The 25,594-nt window shown below is 47.5% G+C and overlaps 1 protein-coding gene and 1 long non-coding RNA gene across 7 annotated transcripts in view; one reads left to right on the top strand and one right to left on the bottom strand.

The window, feature by feature from the left end:
* Positions 1-6,264: 6,264 nt before the first annotated feature.
* Positions 6,265-25,594, bottom strand: part of CTCFL (CCCTC-binding factor like) — a 30,808-nt gene continuing 11,478 nt past the window's right edge. For 2 of the 5 annotated variants that reach the window (XM_077873688.1, XM_077873689.1), the window contains exons 7-11: positions 24,129-24,278; positions 22,107-22,267; positions 19,107-19,289; positions 12,035-12,158; positions 6,265-7,877 (exon numbers count right to left, since the gene is read on the bottom strand). In XM_077873688.1, the coding sequence (XP_077729814.1) occupies positions 7,753-7,877; positions 12,035-12,158; positions 19,107-19,289; positions 22,107-22,267; positions 24,129-24,278 (743 nt within the window). In that variant the 3' untranslated portion in view covers positions 6,265-7,752. Of the gene's footprint in view, positions 7,878-12,034; positions 12,159-15,225; positions 18,002-19,106; positions 19,290-22,106; positions 22,268-24,128; positions 24,279-25,594 lie in introns of those variants that run through there. The other 3 variants (XR_013365515.1, XM_077873690.1, XM_077873691.1) reach the window with 3 other exon arrangements.
* LOC144298581 (uncharacterized) lies at positions 23,081-24,119 on the top strand. 2 transcript variants are annotated; one of them, XR_013365516.1, is made up of 2 exons: positions 23,081-23,613; positions 23,890-24,119. It is a non-coding gene; the product is annotated as an uncharacterized LOC144298581 (long non-coding RNA). The 2 variants fall into 2 exon arrangements; XR_013365517.1 differs by having other exon boundaries at positions 23,893-24,119.

Below are 25,594 nucleotides of genomic sequence, written 5' to 3' on the forward strand. Positions count from 1 at the left end.
CCGGCTGGCGGGAGGCCAGAATGGGACACTCACTTGGGGAAACAGTTTGGCAGTTTGTGAGGAAGTTAGACATACATCTACCTTATGACCCAGAACTCTCACCTTGAGAGCAATGAAAATACATGTTTATGCACCAGTGTTTATAATGGCTTCATTCATAATCTTCGCGGACTGGGAACAACTTGCATGTCCTTGAGCTGGTGCACGGATAAGAAATTGCAGAGTGTCGTACAATGGAATGTGACTCAGAAATCAAAAGGAAGGAACAGTGATCCACACAGGAGCAGGGCTGAATCTCAGAGGCATTCTGTTGAACAAGAGAAGCCAGACCCAAATACGTAGTGTGGCTCCTTCTCTGTGACACGCGGGGAATGAAACCAGTAGTTGCTAGGGGCGCGGAGTAGGGTATGGCTGGCTACGAAGCCAGATGGAGTGACAGACGTGCTCTGAGTCTTGACCGTGATGATTTGTCAAAACTTCATCGAATTGTACACAAAAGGAGAATTACACTGTACGTAAGTTATACCTCAAAAAAAAAAATATGTAAGAAAAAGGAAAAAAAAAGTGTCCTTGGACAATGGCACTAAGAAATCTGGTATCCATTTCACTTAGATAAAAAGTGTGATTGGTAAACGAATTTGCATTTGGCCGACATTTGAAGGCCCCACCTTCCCATGACTAATTTCTGATTTTTCATGGAATTTTTTTTTAAACAAAAAATTTGAAAACTATGAACAAGTATCTATCTATAGTACACATCCATCCATCCATCCATCCATCCATCCATCCATCCATCCATTCATGCTGGGATCACCCTACCTGGCTAAATAAAAGGTAGGAATAATTTCTTTTACAAGATTTTATTTATCTATTTGAGAATGAGAGAGCACTAGAGAGAGCAGAGAGCATGAGCGGGGAGGCCAGGAGAGGGGAAGAGGGTGAGGGAGAAGCAGACTCGTCGCTGAGCAGGGAGCCTGATGGCCAGGGGCGGGGGGTGGGGGGTGGGGGTACTCGATCCCAGGACCCTGGGATCACGACCTGAACTGCAGGCAGATGATTAAACGACTGAGCCACCCAGGCGCCCCTGAAAGGTAGGAATAATTTTTAAGAAGACCCAGCTGGTCTCTTTCTGAAATGGGTCTGTATGACTCAGAGCGGAACATTGCCCTGACATAGGACAGGAAAGCTTGCCAGGTCAGACAAATGCATTTTCCAGCGGTCAATTAGTCTTGTTCGTGCTCTACATGATACATGTCCTGTCAGCCTGCAAGAGTAACTCGTTGCCGACGGCAGATCCTGAATCTTCTGGCCATCTCCCTCCCCTTCCCACGGATTATGCTCTGTCACTGTAAAACAGCTGTCACACTCTCAGGTCACCTGAGTGTGTGATCTCAGTGCTAAACCATGGAGGAGGCCCAGCAAATTCCACAACACGGGTCACATGTCACTTCCAGAGCTCTGCCTTCTTCCATTCCTTCTGGAACAAAACCAGTTGACAGGTCACCAGAGAGATGCTGAGTCGCTCTTTTGGTGTAGAACCACCTAGAATGAGATGCTTAGGGCCTGGCTCCTTAAAGCATCTTCAGTTTTTCCAACATTTGTGCAGACAGGGAAGACACCAGCCTGGAGAGCAGGTGGCCGCCTCCCCATGTCCCCCCAGGGCTGGCTTTGCACCAGAACTGGTTATGGAAAATGCTCATTCTCAGGTGACAGCCTTGCAAGATTCTAATTCTGTGGGTCTTCAGGGGTCTGGTCCCGGAGTCTGTACTTTTCACAAGCTCCCTGGATAACACCCCCCCCCGCCCCACCCAGAGATTCCTGAACTACTGTCAGTTGAGGGCCTTGGGACAGCTGGAAATTCCCCCCAAGGTGACGGGATCAGGTGAAGGTCAGGTGTGTTGTGTGGCCAGACATAGGCAGAGCTGCACTTCAGGAGGAGCCCTGCTAAGCCAAAGCAGATGGAGTGACCAGGTGACCGGCACAATGACAAGGACATATCCAAGTGCCAGGTGACGCTGCTGCGAGCAAGACCCAGGCACTCGGTACAGGCTGCCGCCCACGCAGGAAGCCCCCCCACCAGACTGGGGGCCCCTGTAGACCACGGGGGCGTGCCACCCCCTGGCTCCTGCTGCCCGACAGACAGCAGGACAGACAGCAGCCCCCGCGACTCCTTCCTCTCTACCCCACGCTCCCACCTCCTCCAGCAAAGGCACCAGGCTGCAACCTGGCAGCTTGTGAACAATAGGGCTCTTTGCAGTTTCTTGAAAAACTACTTGCATTTAGATTTGGTTTGGACATTCAGCAGTCAAAACAGGGGTCATTCGTGCGGGATCGTGTATCAACATTTTGGGGATCATGTTCTAAATTCCAGGCTGACAAAGTAAAAAAAGATGGAGGTCACCCGTTGTGGCCACTTCCAGGGAAGGTCATGCGGGGCTGACCCCGTGGCCTCCAGTGTTGGCCCCGGCGGGCAAGTGTTCCAGGGGTCTCACTGCTAAGTGGGACGTGTCTGCCGGTGAAGTCTGATTTTCTCCACCTCCTCCAAAAGTGTCCTACTTTCAAATACTAGCTTTTTGAAGGAGGTGGCATCAGAACTGGAGGCTGGTTTAATGCTGCTCCATGGCTGGGACAGAACCAGCATGTTTATTCTTGGATTTCCCTCTTTTTTTTTTTTTTTAAGATTTTATTTATTTATGCATGAGAGACAGAGAGAGACAGACACAGGCAGAGGGAGAAGCAGACTCCCTGTGGGGAGCCCGATATGGGACTCGATCCCCAGACCCTGGGATCACGCCCTGGGCCGAAGGCAGACACTCGACGACCCAGCCACCCAGGTGCCCCTTGAATTTCCTTTAAAATCAATTTTTGAACTCCTGAGGGCAGCTGTATTTGAATCTTCCTGTACCAGCCGCAAACCCGGGCAGCATGCCTCTGCAATGAAACTGGTTTCTTTTTCTGCTTAAGACAAATTATTTAACTAACAAAATGGTTGTTTTTATCTAATAGAGAAATCCTAGAATCTCTTTAAAAATGGTTTTGTCAGTATTCCTGGATAATTTCAACGCTGCCAGCAGGTTGCTCTCATTTTGGCAGGGGGAAAAGAAGTTCTCATGCGGAGCTTCTCCCCGCAAAAGAGTGCATGCTTCCAGTCTTCGGGTGGCTGGCAAGGGACAGGGCTGCCTCAGGAAAGGTTAAACAGCCTTTTCTACCAATTTAGTGACTGGTGCTGATTGACTTAAAGTGATTCATTGTCTAGCATGATATTTGCTGCTGTTATTTGACCAATTCTGCTAGTCCAGGCCTCGGGATGTAATTATAGTCACTATCAGGATGAGTCTTTTAATCAGCGACCTCTGGACTCATATACAAACTGTCATATTTCATTAGCAGGAAGTGACAGCCACGTGCTGTTTCAGCTCATTTGCTTGCTCCTTTGGGGAATATTTCACCATGACAGCTATTTGCAGCCTCCCTATATGGTCTCCTGTGGCTGGCTTCCAGCCACGGTGACTCAGTTAAGAGGGGTTTTATTGTTGTTTTACCAAATTTTTGATCCTCGCAAGTGCAGTGAGCGTCCCACGCAGGATTCTCCCTGTGACCCCGTGGAAAAACAGGCATGTGAGTCTTTTGAAATCCCAAACCATGCATACTGGAGGACAGTGATTTAATGAGACGAGGCTCATAATCATAGCTATGCCTTGGAAGTGACACCGAAGTGATCACAGTGGCATCATCCACTGAGCAGCCACTTTGAATCTGCGTTTTGTCTGATACACTCAATTAATAATCAACTGCCAGAAGAAGATGGGGGGCACGTGGAAACAGTCGATTATTTGAGGCTTTGACCGGACGTGCTTAGTAGCACTGCCCATTAACGCTGGATTGTCACAGAGAGAATACGTTCGTAGGGGTTGTTTGCTGAGCTTCTCAGTGGTTATCAAGAAGTGTTAACGTTTCTGGGGCACCTGCGTGGCTCAGTGGTTGAGCCTCTGCCTTGGGCTCAGCTCATGATCCCGGGGTCCCGGGATCGAGTCCCGCATCGGGCTCCCTGCATGGAGCCTGCTTCTCCCTCTGCCTGGGTCTCTGCTTCTCTCTGTGTGTCTCTCATGAATAAATAAAATCTTAAAAAACAAATAACAGTGTTAACATTTCTAAAGGAAACACCACCTGGAAAATAAGCATCCCTTGGCATTTTCAGGAGGTGGGCACTTTAGAATATGAACCGCTCCCTGCCCCGTCCCCAAGCCTTTCAGTAACTGACTTTGAACAATAAATGGCATCCTGTCAGGCCTTAGGTTTGTTTAAAAAGCATCCTTTGGACAGTAAAGCTGTTGTCAAACAATGTTGTAATCTAAGCACCCTTCCCCCTAGACAGAGACGTTAAATTGTGCAAGAGATGTACATTCCAGAATGGTTTCCTGCTGGATCTCAGAACCGTTTCGAGGCGCTCTGAAACGCAGAGCCGAGGGATGATGTGAAGGCCCCTTTCTGCGCCGCCCCGCGTGCGAGAAGCCTTCCTGCTCTTCTAGAAGACGGATCGCTTTCTGTTCATCTTTCTGTACCGCACAGAACTGACCAAACTAACCGCCGAGACTTTGTTATACCTCCGTGTTCTGATCAGTCTCCAGTAGCTGCCGGGGCTGTCCGATGTTGGAAAAGAAAGAAATGCCTGCCCTCTTGTGGGGACTGTTGTCCTGGCTCCTGTCACGGAAATCCCACGTATTCCTGGAGCACTTGAGGCCTCGTGCACTTGAGGAGGAACAGATGAGTCTCCCTTTCCCCCCGGGGGTCTGTCGGGTGGGAGCCTGGGCACGACTGCATCAAAGCTGAGCGTGTGCATTTGGTCCTATGTAATATTTCCTCTAGGTGTGCCGCATGCAAAAAACCCCCCACAAAAAAACCACCATAAATTACCTATAAAATACTTACCCCTCTTTTTAGTTTCTAGTAATTAAATATCCACAGAAGGTTATAAAATAATTTCAGCACATCAGACCTGCATATCAATAAAAGGTTATAAAATAATTAACAAGCACAGCAATGACTAATATTCACTAATATTAATTAATTAATATTAATTCACTAATATTCAGAGCTCTTGGTGGAGTGGAGATACACACTGGGCTTGCATTTTTCAAACACGCTTCTTTTTAAATTAAAAGAATTTAATTGTAGTAAAATACACAGTGAAAAAATATTTGCTCTCTTCACCATTTCTGTGCATACAGTCCAGTGCGTACAGTCCATTACATTGTTGTGCCACAGGTCTCCAGAGCTTTCACTGTCTTGCAAAACTGAAACTCTACCCCCATTCAACACTGACTCCCCATTCCCTCCCCCCAGCGCCCTGGGCTACTTTCTGTAGCTTTGAATCGGATGAACTTCAAGTACCCCAGGTAAGTGGAATCCTATGGTGGTATTTGCCCTCTGGGCCTGGCTTATCTCATTGGGTATAATGTCTTCAAGGTTCATCCCTCATCAGAGCTTCCTTTTTAAAAAAAAAAAAAAGATTTTATTTATTTATTCATGAGAGACACAGAGAGAGACAGAGAGAGGCAGGCAGAGACACAGGCAGAGGGAGGAGCAGGCTCCATGCAGGGAGCCTGATGTGGGACTCGATCCCAGGACTCCAGGATCACACCCTGGGGGGAGGGCGGCGCTGAGCCACCCGGGCTGCCTGCTTCCTTCCTTTTTAAGGCTGAATTATGTTCTCCCATATGGAGAGAGCACATTTTATTTATCCATTCATCCAGTGATGGACATTTGGGTTCCTTCCACCTTTTGGTTGTTGTGACTATTGCGCTATTGCCACATGCATGGGTGTGCAAGTGTCTCTTCAGACCCTCCTTGCAATTCTTTTGGGTATATAACCGAATTGCTGGATCACGCGGTAATTCTATTTTTCATTTTTTGATCAACGCCACTATTCTCCACAGTTTACATTTGGCTGCACCAGTTTACATTTCCACCACCAGTGCACAAGGCTTCAATTTCTCCACATCCTTACCAGGCAAAGGTGAAGATTTATTTTTTATTTTTTATTTTTTTAATTAATTAATTAATTGATTTTTAAAAAAGACTTTATTTATTCATGAGAGACAGAGAGAGGGAGGCAGAGACACAGGCAGAGGGAGAAGCAGGCTCCCTGCAGGACTGGATCCCAGGTCTCTAGGATCACACCCTGGGCTGCAGGCGGCGCTAAACTGCTGCGCCACCGGGGCTGCCCAGATTTTTTTTTTAGAACCATCATTCTTATAAAACAAAGAGCAACTTTAAGTCATTTCATTTTATTAAGTTATGCAAAATATCCTTAAACAACAAATAAGGTGTTACAAAAATTCAAATAGTCACAATAATAGCTTACAATAGGCTATAGAATTTAAGCCTCATTACGTGCACTCAATTAATATGCTGTCATGAAAAGAATATAATGCCCTTCCAGCTGGAAAGTGCTTCTACGTGTTCACTTTATACAGGGCTTTTGGACTTGGAAGACTGGCACGCCAGCATTTTAAGAATATGAGAGATGAGGGGGGAGTCCTTACACAAGGTACCTGTGTAGCAAATCATCGTGAAGCACGCTTTTAATATCTCACAACTTTATTTGCCAAATAGATTTCAATAAATCTGAAAAAGTGAAATGTGGGACCTATGGGTGATTTTATACCAGGAGGAGGAAAGTTCAGAGCAAAAACAACTGCTGAGGTAAGAGGAAAAGTATGAAAAAGATATCATTATAAACATGGGTACTAGTTAATTAGTTACTAGTTAATTAGTTACTAGTTAATTAGGTAATTGCTTAACTAGTTAATTAGGCACTAGTTAATTAGTACCAAAGAGGCATTTCGCAGGCTTCTCGATGCTGAGGAAAGTCTCTTCCACTGGCAAAGGAGAAATACTCACCAATTCTAGGGCATGACACACGAAGCACAAACTCTCCACGAGTACACATTTCATTATCAGTACACATTTCATTATGTTTCTTCTCACTCTGCTAATTATTTAAAACAGTATCAACAAAGTAGTTTTAACAAAACAGAAGAGTGATGAACTGTATAGTAGTAGGTGACAGTAGCTCACCAGGGAAATTTCACACCTGCCAGAAAACATAATTTAGGAGGAATACAAACTCAAAGTGAGCCTTGCCATACATCAAAGTAAAATAACTATGCATTACCATCTAATCTAGAGGATTCCATCTTCTACTCATTCCCCCCCACATACACTACTAAGATCTTTTTGTTGAATTTAGGACTAATTAAACGCATTACAGTAACTTTAAACTCTATGGAAAATTCATTTGTATTAAAATGGATATAATATCAGTTTTTTAGGTTTAGAAAATGCTATTTGGAATAGAAAGGGTGTGTACAATTTAACATATAGTGTCCCAGCTTTGGCTGTTTGCACTGAAGCACTAAAGAGTCTGTACAACAACTGAAATAACTAGTATCCCCCCCAAATCACTGCCCATTCATTGCAGGCCACCTTGCCAGTATCAAGTGAATGAATTGATAGGTTTGAGGTTTTATCCTCCAATTTAAGATCTAGGCCTTTTATAAAATACCTGCAATGTTTTTTTGAAATATCCAGTGAAAAACACATGCAAACAATTCCTGGCACTAACCTCAAACTTTGGAAAAACTGAGACCATCCATTGTCATGAACTTAATTGTTTCAAAGAGATTCTATGAAACTTCTAACTTGCTGAAGAGTTGACCCCTATAAACACGGGCTCTGAATCTCTGTCACTTATCCGTCACAGGTCACTTTGTTCAGGCCCTGGTTTCTGGCTGTGACGCCCCTGCAGCCGACAGGAGCCACCTCTCCCAGGTACTGTTGCACTCTCACAGCGGACACCTCCTTCGCGGCATCTTCTTGGAGAAAAGGAACAGGGTTTGGGCAAATCGAAAATAAAGTCAAGGAATCAGTGCATATACATTTCGGAAATAATCACTTGGTTTTTAAACACAGCAAAAGTCTTAGAAAAGGATTTTTTCCATTTATAAGACATCCATATAAGTATTCTGATGGCACCTATGTGCTTCAGGGGATTTTGCACCTCAGCCCTCTAGCTTTTAGGGCTGGATAATCTGCTGGGGGCTGTCCTGTGCATTGCACAGTGTTGGGAGCACACCCGGCCACTACCAGGGATGGGTGGATGCCAGAAGAATGCTCCTCCTCGCTTGTGACAACCAAAAAATGTTTCCAGGCACTGCCATATGTTTGCTGGGAAGCAGGATCGCTCCCGGCTGAGCAGGCTGAACGCGGATCCTGCGGACCTATATGGTGGCTGAGCTGCTTGCCCGTCTTGTTTTGGTGCTCACGGAAGAACACCACCAGCCTGAAAAAAAAGCCAGCTGCTCGCAGGGCACTTGTCCCTACTGCCAGCGAACACATGCAGAGTCAATTCGGGGTCACGCGTTGTGCTAGGCACCCAGCGTGAGCCACACCCAGATCCAGAACCATCCCTGCCCACCCTCCAGCAGCTTATAAAATAGTCAGCTCCACTTTGGGAGTTTAAAAATAGGTCACTGTAAATCCGATGATAGTCATCCCTCTACCCACTTCCCAAATTACTCCCCAAGAACACCCATGGGACTTCACCGCCTGCCCGGGAGCCCACCCTCCCCAAAGCTCCACCTCCTGTCGGGGCAAGGGTGGAAGATATGTTTGCTGGTGGTTTCCTGAAGCATCCTACGGGGCGTCCGGGGAGAGCACTAAGCTGCGTCTCACGGATGCAAAGGCTGAGCCACTGACGCAGCAAAGTAGAAGCCAGACCATTATCTGGATAATACAGGTCAAAAACCCTTGAAATGCAAATTAAGTATTTTTTGCCAACATAAGCCAGTGTACTCTTTCGATTCATGCTTTGTCTGGGGTGCGACAGCTGACCATCCCACATGCAAGATATGTTTTAATGCACCCAGTCCGTTTTTAACTGCTGTCCGTTTTTAAACCTCTGCTTGCCCACCTCTGCCCTCTGGAAGGCGAGCAGCAGGGCAGGCTGCCTCCTGGGTGCTCTGCATGACCTGGTCCGAGCGATGCTCCTGTTTCAGACACCGGTGTAGGTCCAGCGGGAGGGGGTGTAAACGTGGGTCCACTTTCATCCCTTTGATTTTGTTCATCATTAACTTCAGCGTCACTGTCCTGGAAGGGTTGGCTCGGCCGAGGAGTTGTCATCCCACCGCAGAGGCCCATGGCCAGCATGGAGGCCCCTATGCTTTAACTCTGCTGCACTGCAAGCAGGTCACCAACCAAGGGCGACATCTTCAAAAACTTTTCCGTCGTTCCCTATCATTCGGTCTCCTAGTGAAGGCTAGTCTTATTCAGACAGAATTTGGCCCAAGGTTTTTAGAGGCTTTAATAGATAATTAAAAGAAAACACTGCATTTAGATGTCAAGCGAGAGCCATCAGGTGCCTAATTAGCCGGGAAGTCACACATTTGTAGGGACATTATAGGGTCCCAGTTAGAGCATGGATCCCAGTAGCCTGGCCTCTGGATCCCGTTATGGTGGTTGGAAGATTTGAGGTGGATCGCACCTGTTTATTATCTTCTCCAATAAAGGGCTGTGTTCATTATTTGCTTGTTTGTTTTAGTGGGAATGAATGAACCCTGCTAACGCCAGGCCTGGTGTGGACTCGAGGGCCAGGCCCACCTTGGATGGGAGCTCAGTGTGGGTAGAGCTGGCACTTACTGAAGAATCAGATAAATGTGACGCCGAGCACCAGGTGGGGATGTGCAAAGCAGAGGCACAGCCTTGGGTGTATGTGAGATGGGGCTGACCGGTTCAGGGGTCAGAGCTGAGATCTCTGGGATCCAGAGGTGAGATCCTGGGGATCTGTGGGTGAGTCAGCAGGAATCTCACCTGGCTGGGACGGGTGGGATGCCGCTAGCCACACCCAAGGTCCCAGTCCTCAGAGCCCTGGGTGCACAGGGAAGGTGTTCAGGTGGTGGGTAGCAGGGACAGAGGGGAGAGGTGCTGAGATGGGGTCCTGGGCTTTGGGGAGACAGGGTGGATCCTGTCCTGTGTCTGAGGCCTTGAGAAGTGGGCGGGGGTGCTGCTAGTGTGTCTCATCTTCAAACACCAGCATGGATCAGGGTGGCGGGAGAGAACGAGGCTGAGGGTCAGAGCGAAGGAGAGAGGTGTCAAGACTTCAGTTGTAAATGGACTGAGATTGAGAGAGCGGAGAGGGGACACTCACCAGGCAGTGGGACACTCGCTCCCAGCCTGTGGGGGCTGCCTCGGGGCTGCAGTCCCAGATCACCAGGGACCTGCCACGGAGAAGGTGAGGGTCACCCAGGCAGGTATGGAAGTGGGTGCAGGTGTGGACACGGGGCCAGGTGTGGCGGTGGTTACAGGTATGGAGGTGGTGCCGCTGTGGATGCAAGGTGAGGTGAGAACAGCTGCTGGTAGGACAGGACAAGGTGAGGTGGCTGGGGAAGCCAGCGAAAACACCAGGAGGCTGGATGCATGCTGGGCAAGCGGGAGGGGAGAGGGTCAAGAGGGTGACCAGTCCGGGGTGCCACGGCGGCGGAATGTGGTAACAGGGAGCTTCTGGTGAGCTCAGTGGTGTGATGGAGCAGAGTAGACGGAGGGGCCTGGCAGGGGCAGGACTGAGTCCGTCGCGAACACGGTGGCAGTTTCATGGGCCAGGTGGGGTGGGCGTCATGCAGGGGTTCATCTTTTCTTAGGACACTTGAGTGTGTTTAAGGCTGGCGGGCAGGAGAGGCTGGGTGCGGGCCACAGGCCAGCGGGAGAGGGCGGGGAAACATGGGGTTAGGGACAGGAAGGCAGTGCCAGGCAGCGTCACCACGGGCCTCAGACCTCAGATGGGAACGGCGAGGGGGGTGGGGCTCCTCCATAAAACTATGAAGAGTAGTATTTGATGACATCGTCAATGCAAAGACAAATCGGGTCCAGGCCGGAGTCGACATTTTTATATGCGTATTGTCACGTTCATTTCTCTTCTGGCTTCACCCCACACCCCGCAGGCTGACCTGTGCCTGGGGATGGGGAAGCCTGGGAGCTGGTGGAGGAAGGTCTGAACAGCTCGTAGTGGCCCAAAAGAGAACTCCAAAATATAGGGGATTTAAGAATGAGGATGTCATGCACACATTTTCCATTTGTTTTCGAGGTAACGTCGAGTGGTTTCCAATCGTGCTTTCCAGTTCTGAGACTCTCATATGACAAGAATGCAAAACACAGCACAATGCCTGCCTAAGAGTTAGGTCTGTCCCCTCGTGGCACAGAACCTTTCACAGGGCAGTGGGGACGCAGGCTTTTTGCCCTAACCTGGGAACCCACATCTGCCCCCCCTCCCCTGGCCGAGCATAAAGACTGTGATGCCCGTAGCGGCCCCCAAAGAGATATGTCCACATCCTAACCCCGTTAACACCTGTGAACGTAACTTTCTGTGGAATAAGGATCTTTGAAGATATATAATTAGGTTAAGGATCTCAAGATGAGACATCCTGGATCTTGCAGGCACCACGACCAGGGACAAGTGTCCTTGGAAAGAAGAGGAGAGACAGAACAGGGAGGGAAGCTCGGGTGATGTGTCCACAAGCCAAGAGATGCTTGGAGCCACCAGAAGCTGGAAGAGGCAGGAGGGCATCTCCCCAAAACCTTCAGAGGGAGGTTTGACCCCCTGATGTAGGACGTCGGGGACCCAGAACTAAGAGGCAGTGGCCACTGCTGCAGCAGCCCCAGGACACGCACATGGCACCGGGCGCAGGTGACAGTCCACGGGCTTCCAGAGGGGGCAGCCTTCAGCCTCTCTAGACCCTCCCACCAGGACCCCCCATCCCGTGATGTGCAGAAGCAATCACCCCCACTGTGCCAGTGCCCCGAGGTGGCAGGGGGCAGCAACAGAGCGGGGCCCGGGCCCAGGCCCAGGCCCAGGCACCTGTCGGGGCCCCGCACTTCGGGTGTCTGGGTGGGTGCCCTGCGCAGTAACACTCAGCACCCGAGGGGAGACACGGGGAAAATCACTCTCAAATTAAAATGTAGTTTGTTTAAAATGAGTTACCTTCTTTCTTTACTGCCGCCTCTTTCGGGCCGGCCGGCTTGCTCTTCATCCTTCCTGTTTTCCCCGAGGCAGCTGGCTTCCCTGGCCCCGCACTGCACTTCGCCAAGTGTCTCTGCATATTACTCTGTCGGAGAAATGACACAGAGCACGCAGTGGAGTCAGCAGCACCGAGGGAATGTCATTTAGAACGCCACGGGGAAAGGCCCGGGCGCAGGAAAGCAGGGGACGTGGGCCTGGTTTATTCTTTCTTTCTTTCTTTTTGATTATTTATTTTGATTATTTCTTTCTTTCTTTTTGATTATTTTAGATCGAGAGAGAAAGAGAGAGAAAGAGTGCTCCCGACAGCGAGGAGAGGAGCAGAGAGAGGGACAAGCAGGCTCCCTGCTGAGTGCGGAGCCCAATGCTGGGCTCAATCTCATGCCCCTGAGATCATGACCTGAACCGAAGTCAGGAGTTGAACACTTAACTGACTGAACCCCCCAGGGGCCCCATGCCTGGTATATTCTTATACAAAAAACATGGCTTTTTATTTTTAAAAATTTTTGAATTTATCTGAGAGAGAAAGAGAGGGTGCTGAGCAGAAAGAGAGTGGGCTGAGCAGAAAGAGTGGGCCAACGCAGGGCTCGAACCCAGGACCCCGGGATCATGACCAGAGCCAAAGGCAGATGCTCAACCACTGAGCCACCCAGGTGCCCCCAAAAGGTAGATTTTTAAAAAGGGGGTCCCCCTCTGTTGTGTTTAGGTCTAGCCAAAAGTGAGCTTATTTTGAATATATGTTATTTTTTTATCATAGAAGTCAACGAAAAGACAACATTTATTCTTCTAGAATGCATCTACTTTCCAAAGTGAGGCTTGATATTGAACCAGAAATTCAACAGATTGTCAATTTTAAGAAAATCAATAATATACCATATGAATTTTCCTGCCCTGCCAGCCTGCCAGCTTCTCTCCTGACCTACCATGCATGGGGTTACTGACTGGATATTCAATATTCTGAATTTAACAGCAAAGTCAGAGGTTCCCTGGTCAAGCCTATTAACAACGCATTCTTACATAGGAACACTTAGGATGATTTAAATGAAGCTAGAAATGTTTCACCATTTGGAAAATTCAGATGATACAGTGAGAAAGTGGTGATGTGTCATTCAATTTGCTGAAGATAGAAGGTCTCCCACCTAACTTCCACTCTGGCTCCAGTGTGATGCTCTGTGGGCCTGTCCTGGTTCATGGGAAGAAACAGAAGGATTCGCATGAAAGTGGAGGGGAGGATGTTGTAAGTTATTGAAACTTGTTCCATTTTGGGTTGGCAAACTATGGCCCAGGGGTCAAATCCAGCCGGCCAATGATTTTGTAAAACAAGTCTTCTGGAACGCTGCTGTGTCTGTACATTTAGGAACTGTCTATGCCTGCTTTTGTGCTACAACATCACGCTTGAGTAGTTGGGCCAGAAACGGGTCTGCGAAGCTGAAAATATTACTACCTGGCCCTATACGGAAGAAAATTTGCCAACCCCTGATTTATATGATGATTATGCATCATCATAACTAAACTTTTCAGGGCCAAGGATTCCTCGGAGGATATGATGATCGCAGTGGCTCCTTCCAGCAAACCACAGACTCGTGCACATGGACACACAATCTCCCTCCAAATTCACAGAGTTCATGGCTAACAGCTCCGGACGTCGGCTTTGGGTTAATAAACAAACAACCCCTCCACCCCCCCCCCACACATCCAGCCTTTAAAAAGTAAGTGTGCTAAGATCTTAAGTAACTGATACGACATTTAGGTTGTTTGGGGTGCAGGAGCAGAGCTGTATGACAGACGTGTGTCGGAGGGACGCTTCTCAAGAGAGGAGGGACCCAGCACTCGGAATCCCGAGCAGGAGTCCTCACCAGGAAGGAAGGACGGCCCGACGACCTGGTATGGAGACACACTTGACTACTGTGTGTTAAAGAATGGGAGTTTGTGAATGATGTGCTTTCTAAGAATTTAAATTGGATTCAAGTATCCAGAAGGGCACGTATTTCTCTATTTTTCAAGGCTTCGTATTTTGGGGCAGTTTCAGGTTCAGAGCATAATCAGGAGGGAGGGAGGGACTTCCCTTGTGCCCCCCGACCCCCCCCCGGCCCCCGCCACGCACAGCCTCCCCCATCATCACATCCCCACAACAGGGGGCACTTTTGTTATATTCGATGAACCGACGTGGACACATCACGATCACGAGCGCTCCTGCTGCTCCGCATCCTGGCCAGCATCCGGTGTCATCAGCGCTCCGGATTTTGGCCATTTTTGCTAGGTGTGTGGTGGCGTCTCGTTTTACTTGCATTTCCCTGCTGATGTACCATGTGGAGCATCCTTTCGTGTGCTTACTGGCCGCCTGGACCTCTTCTCTGGTGCGGGGTCTGTAAAAGTCCCGAGCCCATTTTGGCATCGGGTTACGTGTATGTGTTTTCGTAGGATTGCCTTGTAAGGGTTGTGTCTTCTGGACGACCGTCCTGTACCGGGGGGACCTCCGTGTGTCTTTTCTCCCTGTCTGTACCTTGCCTTCTCAGGTCAGAAGCTGTGCATTTTAGCGAAGGCCAGCTTGTCAATGATTTCTATAGAACTTTGTTCTCCTCCCTCACTACTGTGTTGGCTATGCTGGGTTTTTTGCGTCTCCACGTAAACTCTAAAATCATTCTCTTGGTATTGGCAAAATCGTGTGCTGAGTTTTTTTAAAAGATTGATTTATTGGGGGGGGGTATGGGAGGGGCTGGGGGAGGGAGAGAGCTGCCCCAGCAGACTCCTCGTTGAGCGCAGATTCCCATGACCCTGAGATCACGACGTGAAATCAAGACCCAGTCGCTCCCTGGCCTGAGCCACCCAGGCGCCCCCAATGTGCTGAGATTTTGATAGGAATCGCCCTGAATCTATAGACCCAGTTGTAAAGGAGTGACACCTCGGCATTATTTTCTTACCCATAAACATGGACTCTTTCTCCATTTATCCAGGTTTTCTTTGATTCCATTCACCAGGGCATCTTTCATTTCCATTGTAGTAATTTTTTTGTGGTTCTTTCACAGATTTCCATCTCTGCTGATGTCTGTTCTCGCGTGCCATCTGCTGTAGTCATTAGCGCCCTTAGCACGTTAATCAGATTTTTTTTTTAATTTTAAGATTTTATTTATTTATTCATAAGAGAGACTGAGAGAGAGGCAGAGACATAGGCAGAGGGAGAAGCAGGCCCCATGCAGGGAGTCTGATGTGGGACTCGATCCCAGGACTCCAGGATTACGCCCTGGGCTGAAGGCAGGTGCCAAACCGCTGAATCACTCAGGGATCCCTAATCAGGGTTGTTTTAAATTCCTGGTCGGACGATCCCAGCGTCCCTGCCACACCTGGTTTTACTGTTCCCTCCCTTCCAATTGTGATTTTGCCTTTTGGTGTGCCGGGTCCCGTTTTCCTGGTAGCTGGACCTGACGCCCTGGGGCAAAGGAGCTGCTGTGAACCAGGCTTTAGTTAGTGGAGGGGAGGCGCGGGGAGGGCGTGATCTGTGGCCCGTGGCCTGGTCTCACTGTTTCCGTGAGCCGGGCCTCTGGACTGCGAGCCTCACAAGTGTTTCCCACCTCGGGTGGGACTGGATGGCTCTCGTGGGCTGGAGTTGGGTGTCTTCCTTCCGCCAGGTCTGTTAGCCTCTGATGACACCCCACTGGGTTAGACTCAGGTGAACTGGTTTCCCCAGAGGGAGACCTTGTTAGGGAGAATGGAGTGTTCTGGGCTGTTTCAGATGGCCTCCTCCCCGTCCCCTGCTGGAAGGAAGCAGGAGGGATCCTTCTTCAGACACTCACCGTGGGAACCTGGTCGAGCTCCTGGTGGTAAAACTCACAGTACTGCGGGGGCCCCTCTGACTGGGCCCCGTTTTAACTCTCACACTTGTCCACCTGAGCCTCCAGCAAGTCCTCAATTCCACTCAGGTTTCCCACCCCGGCGCTGGCCCCCTGGAGGCCTCTGCCCACTGAGTGTCTGCCCTGGGCAGCTGTGATTCTGTGTCCACCTGTCTGTCTCCGTTCTTAGGGGCAGTGGTTGGCCCTGTGTCCTCTCCTCTCCCACACATCCTAGAAGAGTTGATTTCTCAATCTATTCAGGTTTTTACTTGTTCTTAGGACAGACTGGAGACTTCCAAGTGGAACTGGAAACGGGTTCTTTAATTTTTTTTAACAGCTTCATTGAGACTGAATTTGAAAACTATATAATGCGTCCATGTAAATTGGATAATTCTGTGGTTTATTCGCAGAGTCGTAAAACTACCACCACAATCAATTTTCGAACATTTCAAAAAGAAATCCTATTTCTTTTCACGGCAATCCTATTTCACGGCACTCTCTGTGTTCTCCTCCCCCAGCCCCTGGTAACTGCTAAGCTACTTTCTGCCTCTATGAACACTCTGGACATTTCCTAGAAAGGGAATCATATAATATATGACTTCTTTTAAGGTTCACCACGCTGTTGAATCTACCTGTACTTCATTTCTTTTAATGGCGGAGTGACATTTCATTGTATGGACACAATGTTTTATCTGTTTATCAGCTGACATACATCTGGGTAGTTTCTACTTTTTGGAGTTGTTATGAATAAGGCTGCTATGAAAATTTACGTACAAGTTTTCGTGTGGTCCTGTGTTTTCAGTTCTTTTGACTATATGCCTAGGAGAGGAATTGCTGGATCGTACGCCTACGGTATGTGCCACTTTCCGAAAACCAGCCAGACTGTCTTCCAAGGTGGTATCACCATTTTAAAATCCAACTGGCAATGTTAGGGGGCTCCGATTTTTCCACATATTTTGTTACCTGTCTTCTTTGATTGTAGCCACCCTCATGGCTGGCCCTAGGTGTTATTTTTTTTTTTTAAAGATTTTATTTATTTATTGACATAGAGAGAGAGGCAGAGACACAGGCAGAGGGAGAAGTAGGCTCCATGCAGGGAGCCCGATGTGGGACTCGATCCCGGGTCTCCAGGATCACACTCCAGGCTGCAGGCCGCGCCAAACCACTGTGCCACCAGGGCTGCCCGGCCCTAGGTGTTCTTGCCATGATTCCACTTTGTATCTTATCCTCAGCAACGAACGATGCTAAGCACCTTTTCATTTGTTTACAGGCCATCTGTATGTCTTGTTTGAAGAAATGTCTATTTAGATCCTTTGCCCATTTTTCATTGGATATTTATCTTTTTATCATGAAGTTGTCAGAAGTTTTATATTTAGCTCACCTCATTTTACTGTACTCTGCTTTCCTGTACTTTGTAGGTATTGCATTTTTTTTGTTTGTTTGTTTTTTACAAATTGAAGGTCTATAGCAATCTTGCATCGAGCAAGTCTACTGATGCTGTTTCCAGAAAAGCTTACACAATGTCTCTGCATCACACTTTGATAATTCTTGCAATATTTCAAACTTTTTCATTAAAATTATATTTGTTAGGTGATTTGTGATCAGAGATTACAACTTCCTAAAAGCTCAAATGATGCTTAGCATTTTTTAGTTATAAGGTAATTTTAAATTAAAGTATATACTTGTTTTTAAGACATAATGCGACTGCACACTTAATAGACTAGAGCATAGTGTAAACGTAACTTTTACATGCACTGAGAAACCAAAACGTTCCTCTGACTCACTTTATTGCAACATGTGCTTTATGGTAGAACTAAGATGCACAGTATTTCCAAGGTATGCCTGTATTCTAGATGCAAGTTGAAACACACTTTCGTGAACGCAGGAAAAAGTTTCAAATCTACTGATTGGATGTTCCGAGGGATTCTATGAGGTGGATTCATTCTTCTTCTCCATTTTCTGGCTCTTCACACCCAAGGGCAGGTTCTTGGCCATGTTGACTCTTTGCAATGTTAACTCAGTAGGAACACGACCGTGTCTGGAGTGTTGCCACTACTTGTATTTGAAATGGCGAACTTCAGAGTATTGACGCTCCAGGATGACCCTACGCAACCCGGAAAAACCACAAAGAGGAAAGATAAAGCGTTCCCCCCCAGAAAAAGTGTCACTTTCAGATAATTCAAAACTTGCATAAAGCCAGCAGGGAGCATGGACATCGTCTAGGGACCTGGCTCATCATCTGTGGTGGTTTTTCTACAAGTTCCACATGCTTCCTTTAAAAAGGAACCTTGATCCCCCGCCTCTTGAATCTTGGCTGGACCTAGTGATTCGTTCATAACGAATAGAAGTAAGGGGTCACTTTTAAAACCAGGTGACAAAAGGCACAGCGGCTTCCCCCTCGCTCTGTCTCACTTGCTCTGGCTCATGAGGACACTGGAGCAGCCCAACGGAGAGGTCTATGTGGTGAGAACATGGCCAACAGCCATGGGAGGGGGCGTCATCTTGGGACTGGAGCCCCCACCCCCACCACGCCTGGGGTGATGCAGCCCCCAGTGGACAACATGTGGACTGTAACCTCGTGAGACAGTGGGCCAGACCCACTCAGCTAAGTCCCTCCCAAATTCTTGCCCGAGAAAAAAAATGTGTGCTAATAAATGTTTAAGTTACTATGTTTTTTTTTTTTTTTTTTTTTTTTAAGTTACTATGTTTTGAGGTCGTTTGTTGTATAGCAATAGAGAACTAATACGGCGCCTAAAAAAAAAAAATAACACAGAAGACTAAACGTATTTCTTAGCAGAGTTCCAACAACGCTGTTCTAAGAACATCTCTGAGATGTTCCGAAAATTGCATTCTCTCTGTGAAGCAGCCTAAATCTAATTCACAGGAACAATGTTAAAATGTTACACTCAAAGCAGGGGTTCTTGCAGATTCTGGGGAATATGAGAATTCCCTAAAACTGTTTGCGAGGTTTTGTTTGTAGATTCGTATTTTTTTTTTTTTTTTCACGGAAGGAGAGACCACACTTTCATAAGATTTTCAAGAGCTTTGTGACTCCAAAAAACTAATAAGCACTTCCCTGAGGCAGGGTGGATGCCATCTTCGGCCCCGGCAAGTTTCTATAATTGGGTTTGAACTCCCCGAGTGTGTCAGCGCCTGTGAAGCAGAGGAACCTCTTGGAGGAGGATTTCCTGTGACTTAAGTAAGCTTACCCAGCGGGAGAAGCCTTTGCCACACTTGGGGCATTCGTAAACGGTCGGGATGAAATTTGTATCATGGTATTTCTTGAAGTGCACGTTTAGAAGTTGCTTCTGTCGGAAACATTTATTGCAGGAGAGGCAGGTAAATGGTTTCTCGCCGGTGTGGGTACGTATGTGGACGGTCATATGACGTTCCTGGGAGGGAAGGGAGGGAACACAAGCAGTTTAGCTACTTACGGGGATTTTTTTTAGTCCTTGACATTTTCTATTATATGCCTTTCCTCCCTCTCCAAAGACGAGTATGTGATTAAGAAAAATCACAGCACATACACTGTCAGCCTGGGGCTGCTACGGTGACAGCAGTCTGGCCAGTTGTGACACAGACTTGTGCACCGTCCCTGCCATCAGGCCACCAGCGGGTCGTGCAGCCCCTTGGGGCATGTGGTGGAATGTTCCTTGGGGAGTGAAATGATAAACTTCTGTCGCTCCAAGAGAGCTCATGGATTTGCAGCCCGACTTCTATAACTATTTGCAACGACCTGAGTTTACGGAGGGCAGATAGAACCTGCACACTTAAAATCTAACGTCAGAGGGGCACTGGGGTGGCTTGGTTAACATCCGACTCTTGGTTTCGGCTCAGGTCATTATCTCGGGGTTGTGGGATCCAGCCCTGCATTAGGCTCCCTGCTCAGTGGGGAGTCTCCTGCTGCCCCTCATCCTGCTCACGCTCTCTCTCTTTCTTGAATAAATACATCTTTTTTTTTTGAATAAATACATCTTTAAAAACTTTTTAAACAAATCCAATGTCAGAGTTTCAATTCAGTGGCTATTTGGGGCTGGAAGTACATTAAGCATTTAAACATTTCCCCTCCTACTTCCTGATAAATATTAGGATGCATCTTAATATCTCTTTAAAAGCTTAAAAGTGATAACAACTGTTCTTAGCAAAGAAATAACCAGAAATTTTAACTAATATTTACATGAGTTAATAATTTAGAAAAAGCCAGGTGCAGATATAAATATAAAGTCAAGCAAAAGTACTAATTTTATCTGTTTTACTTAAATGTTATGATCACACAAGGGAGACACACACTCATGTTGACATCACTGTTCACAGCAGAACCGACTGTGATTCTCCAAGGCTCTCCTCAAGGGCACCCTCTTTCCCAAATGCCTGTCCTCTCTCCCTCCTTCCAGGACAGCGTGGTGCCCCGTGGGACCATGATGAACTCATTCCAGGGAGGTAAGAGCCACACTGTCCTGGGAGGAGGGGGAGAGGACAGGCATGGCGGCGGGGGGGGGGGGGGGGAAGAAGGTTCTTTTTGTATTCCATCACATTAAAAATCCCCTGATCTGATACTTTGCATGAATTTTTTACCTACACGTGATTTTGTGATATAAGAGACTGATCAGTCATTTGGCAAACATCAGTTTACTGAGTCATGGAGAGCTTCTAAATGCTGACACATTTCATAACGCTCTATTAAAAAAAATGCTTTCTTAAAATCACTCCAATCTCACTAAAAAAGCCTTAAAGTGTTAGAAAGCTGTCGAACTCATGGTGGTGGCTACACAAATTTCTAATTGTTAGTTTTCTCTTGACAGCTGAAATCATATCCTCGGCAACACATTTTCCTCGAAGTGATGGACTCGCTGTATTTATTTTCAAGAAAAAGGCATGGAGTCCTGCCAAATGTCTCAGACTGAAGCAGTGGAGTCCATCACTTGCATTTTCAAGTGAAAACAGTGGTTAGTGAAAGAGTGGCTAGTTGAGCTGGCAACGCCAACAACGCCACTTGAGCTTCCCTCCAGACAACTGCTGCGCTCTGGAAGATGGTGGAGGAGCTTCATCGTTACAAGTATTCAGGGTCAAGACTGAATGTAGCTGGTAATTGTTCCTGCCTCAACAAGGACATTCTTTTTTTTTTTTTTTTTCATTCAGAGGCGGAGAGAGAGGCAGGCAGAGAGGCAGAGACACAGGCAGAGGGAGAAGCAGGCTCCATGCAGGGAGCCCGATGTGGGACTCGATCCCAGGTCTCCAAGATCACACCCCAGGCTGCAGGCGGTGCTAAACCGCTGCACCACCGGGGCTGCCCAACAAGGACATTCTTAAATAAAACTGCCTTTTATCTTTAGTCCAGCACAAGACGGCGAGAAGAACACAGCCCAGACTAGTCCTGCCTGGTGTCTCTGCTCTGCTTTGTTCTGAGGCACCTCTGCTGCTTTGGCACCATCATGGCCCATGTCAACATAGTGAAAAGGGCAAATAATGCCCTGGTGTTAATTCATTAGCTAAAGATAACTTTGATCTTAGGGCCCTGACTGGTTTCAAGGACATGCAGAGGTCTGTAAGCTATACTTTCTTTTAAAAAATATTTTATTTAATTATTTTAGAGAGGAAGAGAGAGAGTGTGATGCACACGTGGATGGAGGGGCAGAGGGAGAGGGGAAATCCCGAAGCCAACTCCTCACTGAGTATGGAGCCTGACACGGGGCTCGACCTCAGGACTCTTAAGATCATGACCTGAGCTTAAGCCAAAAGTCAGACGCTTAATCAACTGAGCCACCCAGGTGCCCCTGTAAACTACACTTTTTAGGAACCATAACTTTGAAATATTGGCCCCAGACTGCTTACTGCTTTCTGGTTATTCTGAATACACTCTTTCAGGAAAGCATGACTTTTATCAGTATTTTTTATTTCTCCTTTCTTTCTTTCTTTCTTTCTTTCTTTCTTTCTTTCTTTCTTTCCTTTATTTATTCATGAGACACACAGAGAGAGAGGCAGAGACACAGGCAGAGAGAGAAGCAGGCTCCTGTGGGGAGCCTAATGTAGGACTTGATCCTGGGACTCTGGGATCACGCCTGAGCCAAAGGCAGATGCTCAACCACTGAGCCACCCAGGTGCCCCTTTTTTTCAGTATTTTCAAAGTGACAGAGAATCCCCTTCCAACCACCCCTGCTTCCGTATACCACTGCCTTCCTCCATCTCCTAAACCCCCTGAAATGTAGTACCTGCTTGCAGGCATAACTGCAGTGTTCACATTTGAATCTTTTCTCATTTTTATGGGTTTTCTGGTGCTGAATGAGGGCATAGCGTTCATGGAAGACAGAAGAACAGTAGTGGCACTTCATCTCCATGGCTTTGTAAGTATGCAAGTTGCTCAAGTGGACACCTAAAACCAGTGATAGAACGTTAGGTGCTGAGATGGTATTATTTCTCTCCCGGGTCCTCTGTGTCAGGGCTTCTCCATCTCAGCACTATTAGCACTTGGAGCTGATTTCTTTTGGGGTGGGCTGTCCTGTGCCCTGGAGAAGTGTAGCGGCATTCCTGGCTTCCACCCACTAGATACCAGCAGCATCCTTTCCTGTGACAACCAGAATGCCTCCAGATAGTGCCAACTGTCTCCTAGGGAATGAAACCATTCCCTGCTGGGTGCTGCTCAAAATGTACCTCACGCTGACAACTCAACCGAATCCCCTTTCACTACAGAGTGAGACGGCACTGAAGGTGGGGCATGTTGCATATTGGACCTAACGTGTTCATTTAATGAAGCGCCCTGAGAGCTTTATCACGGTGTGGGCAGGTCTTTAGGATGATGTTAAGGTGGTTTTGCATAACAGAGCTATAACGTCTCTATTTTTACTTAAAAAAATTCCAGATGTTCTGTTAGAAGTCAGTGCCCTGTTTGTTTTTCCTGTGTTGTAACTGACCTAGGACCTGTCGTAAGGTCTGATGGGACATGCTCTAGAATAATTCCTGCCGAACCGAGTCTAACGCATGGTGGTTTGTGGTCCTTTGTGTAAAAGGCCAAACCCCAGTGGATGACTGGAGGAGGTACACCCTAGACATGCTGACTCAGTCACAGAGGAGCCTGATTTCTCCCATTGTGGCAGGAAAGAAGACCCTGCTGGTTCACAAAGCATCATACGGGGTATGCGGAGTGGGCCGCCTACCAGGGTGAGGTGTAACCTCCATCACTTTGTCCTGTTGTCTAAGTCTTGTTTCCTTTTTGGGCAATAGGCCTGTGGCCCTTGGGTCCTACAAGGTCCCACTGGGCTATGTTTTCTGGCATGCAGGCAACTATAGGAACATTGACAGAATGTTCCAGGTTAAAAAAAAAATGTTAAGGCTTCATCAAACACCCTCACTCTTTCAGAAATGTTCTCAAAATGACACACCTTGTCACCAGGCTTTCTCCGGGCAAATTGGTGACTTGTGTTTGGGCCACCGTGTTCTGATCATCACGTGTTCCACACTTTGGAAAGAGATATAAGATCATGGAACATGGAAGGCCCGGGAAACCCCAAAACTGAGAGGCTCATTCATTCATGGTTGCTGCTACTTCTAGATCCTGCCTGGCTTTCCTGGAGGGCAGGATAAAACCCCAAACTCCTAAATCTGCCCTTCAGAGTCACTCACAGTTAGTTCCATTCTTGCTCCGTGGCGTGGTGTGTCATTAAGAGGGCGTACGATGTCACTGCAAGGATTTCAGGCCAGAGGCTGGCCTCTTTTATTCAGGTGAGTTCCTTAAGGGGAGGGCTGTTTTGGTGCTTCTTTTTGTAACCTCAGCTCCCTGAACTCTTTAGCAAGAGTCTAAGGAAGGTTTGCAGTGATAACTGGTGAGATTAATAGTGTCAGAACTACTACCTGGCACCCGGGCACCTCCTAGCTTGCCTTGAGGCAGCTCACTCTGTGTCTAAGCCCCTTCATCATCAGTAAAAACGGGTCCGGTACGGAATAAACCAGTATCTGTGGACGCGTTTTAGGAGCTGAACTACCTGTGTGATTGCTCAGCAGGTGCACCCAGAACTGAGCGGCTCTGAAAACAAGCCATGAGACGGCACTTCTGCAATCTCGCCACTAGATGGGGCCACAGGACCTCTGGAAAAACCCACCCTTTCCTGTTGCTGGTCCTGCAAGGCCAGCTGCCTCCTGGTCACCAGCCCCGGGATCCACAGGTTTCCAGGCTGTGCCCCACCCCGAGAGACAACAGATACCGTAATTAAAAGAAGTTCATTAAGCCAGACACTCACGCAGGTCACTCTTCCTGGCGATGATGGTGTCACAGTGCGGACACTGGTATTTGGGGACATTCTCGCTGTGCTTCTGTAGAATGTGTATTTTCATGGTGCCACTCTGGGTGAAGCGTGCGTGGCACACATGGCATTCGTAGGGCTTCTCCCCTGTGACACGGATGAATAAAAGTGACCCTCTGCACGGTGGCTGCACCCAGCAAGCCCTGATCATCTCCAAAGGTCATGAGAGCCGAAAGCTTTTCTTTTATTCCCAGGGTCCCTTCTCAGTGCCTTCCCTGTACACTTAGCTCCATAATTAGTGCCAGATGCCTACATCAAGCCCAGACACGTGACAGCAGGTACAGCCGTGTGGACAGTCATCCAAACAGGCAGCTCCCCGAACATCTCATGGCTACTGCTCTGTTAGCTACCCAGTTCCCTGGTATAAAGAACCGAGACACACACCTAAACATATTCTTTATATATATATACACACACACACACACATAGTAAAAGCTATATTATATAAAAATATAAAGTAAGTGGCATATAGTCCACTAATTCCACTTCTGGGTATTTACGCAAAGGAAACAAAAACAGTACTTTGGAAAGATATATGCCCCCCTATGTTGACTGCAGCATTATTGACAAGACTTGAAATACGGAAGCAGCCCAACTCTCCACTGGTAGGTGAATGGATAAAAAAGATGTGAGATTTTATATCTATCTATCTATCATCTATCTATCTATCTACCTATCTATCTGAGATATATGAGAGATATATATAAATGTATATACACGCACACACACAAAGGAATATTGCTCAGCCATAAAAAAAGAATGAAATCTTGCCACTTGCAATGATATGGATGGACCTGGAGGGGGTTTTGCTGAGTGAAAAAGTCAGGCAGGGAAAGACACCCTATGGTTTCACTTAGATGTGGGATCTACATAACAAAATCAATGAAACAGACTCATAAATACAGACAACTGGTGGTTGCCACAGGAGATGGGAGTTGAGGGACGGGCCGTCGGATGCAGGGGATTAGGAGGTCTGAACTTTCCATTAGATAATAAATAAGTCCTGGGGATGAACAGCACAGCACGGGGAATGTGGTCAATAGTACCGTAATCGTGTGGTAGGCGTCACCTCGTACAGTGGCAGAAGGTGAGCATCACGTCAAGTATGTGACAATACCGTCACCATGTGGTACCCCTGAAGCTAGTGTCTATGTCAGCTTCAGGTCCACTAAAAATAAATAAAAAGTAAAGTAAGCGCATCATGAAAGCAGAACGCTTTACGTCTTGCCTTGCAATTGGAGGTCCCGTGAAGCAGGTGACTTTTAAAACCCCGACAACCCTACAGAGGCAAACACGTGGCAGCGTTCCACTTCTCCCCGTGGGGTCACAGCCCGGCATTCACGTGGGCTCCCCCAGTGCTAAGTACATGCAAAGGTGCAGACCCAAATCCCCACCTCGGAAAG

Source organism: Canis aureus, chromosome 26, assembly GCF_053574225.1.
Source record: "Canis aureus isolate CA01 chromosome 26, VMU_Caureus_v.1.0, whole genome shotgun sequence".
NCBI classification, from domain to species: Eukaryota; Metazoa; Chordata; class Mammalia; order Carnivora; family Canidae; genus Canis; species Canis aureus.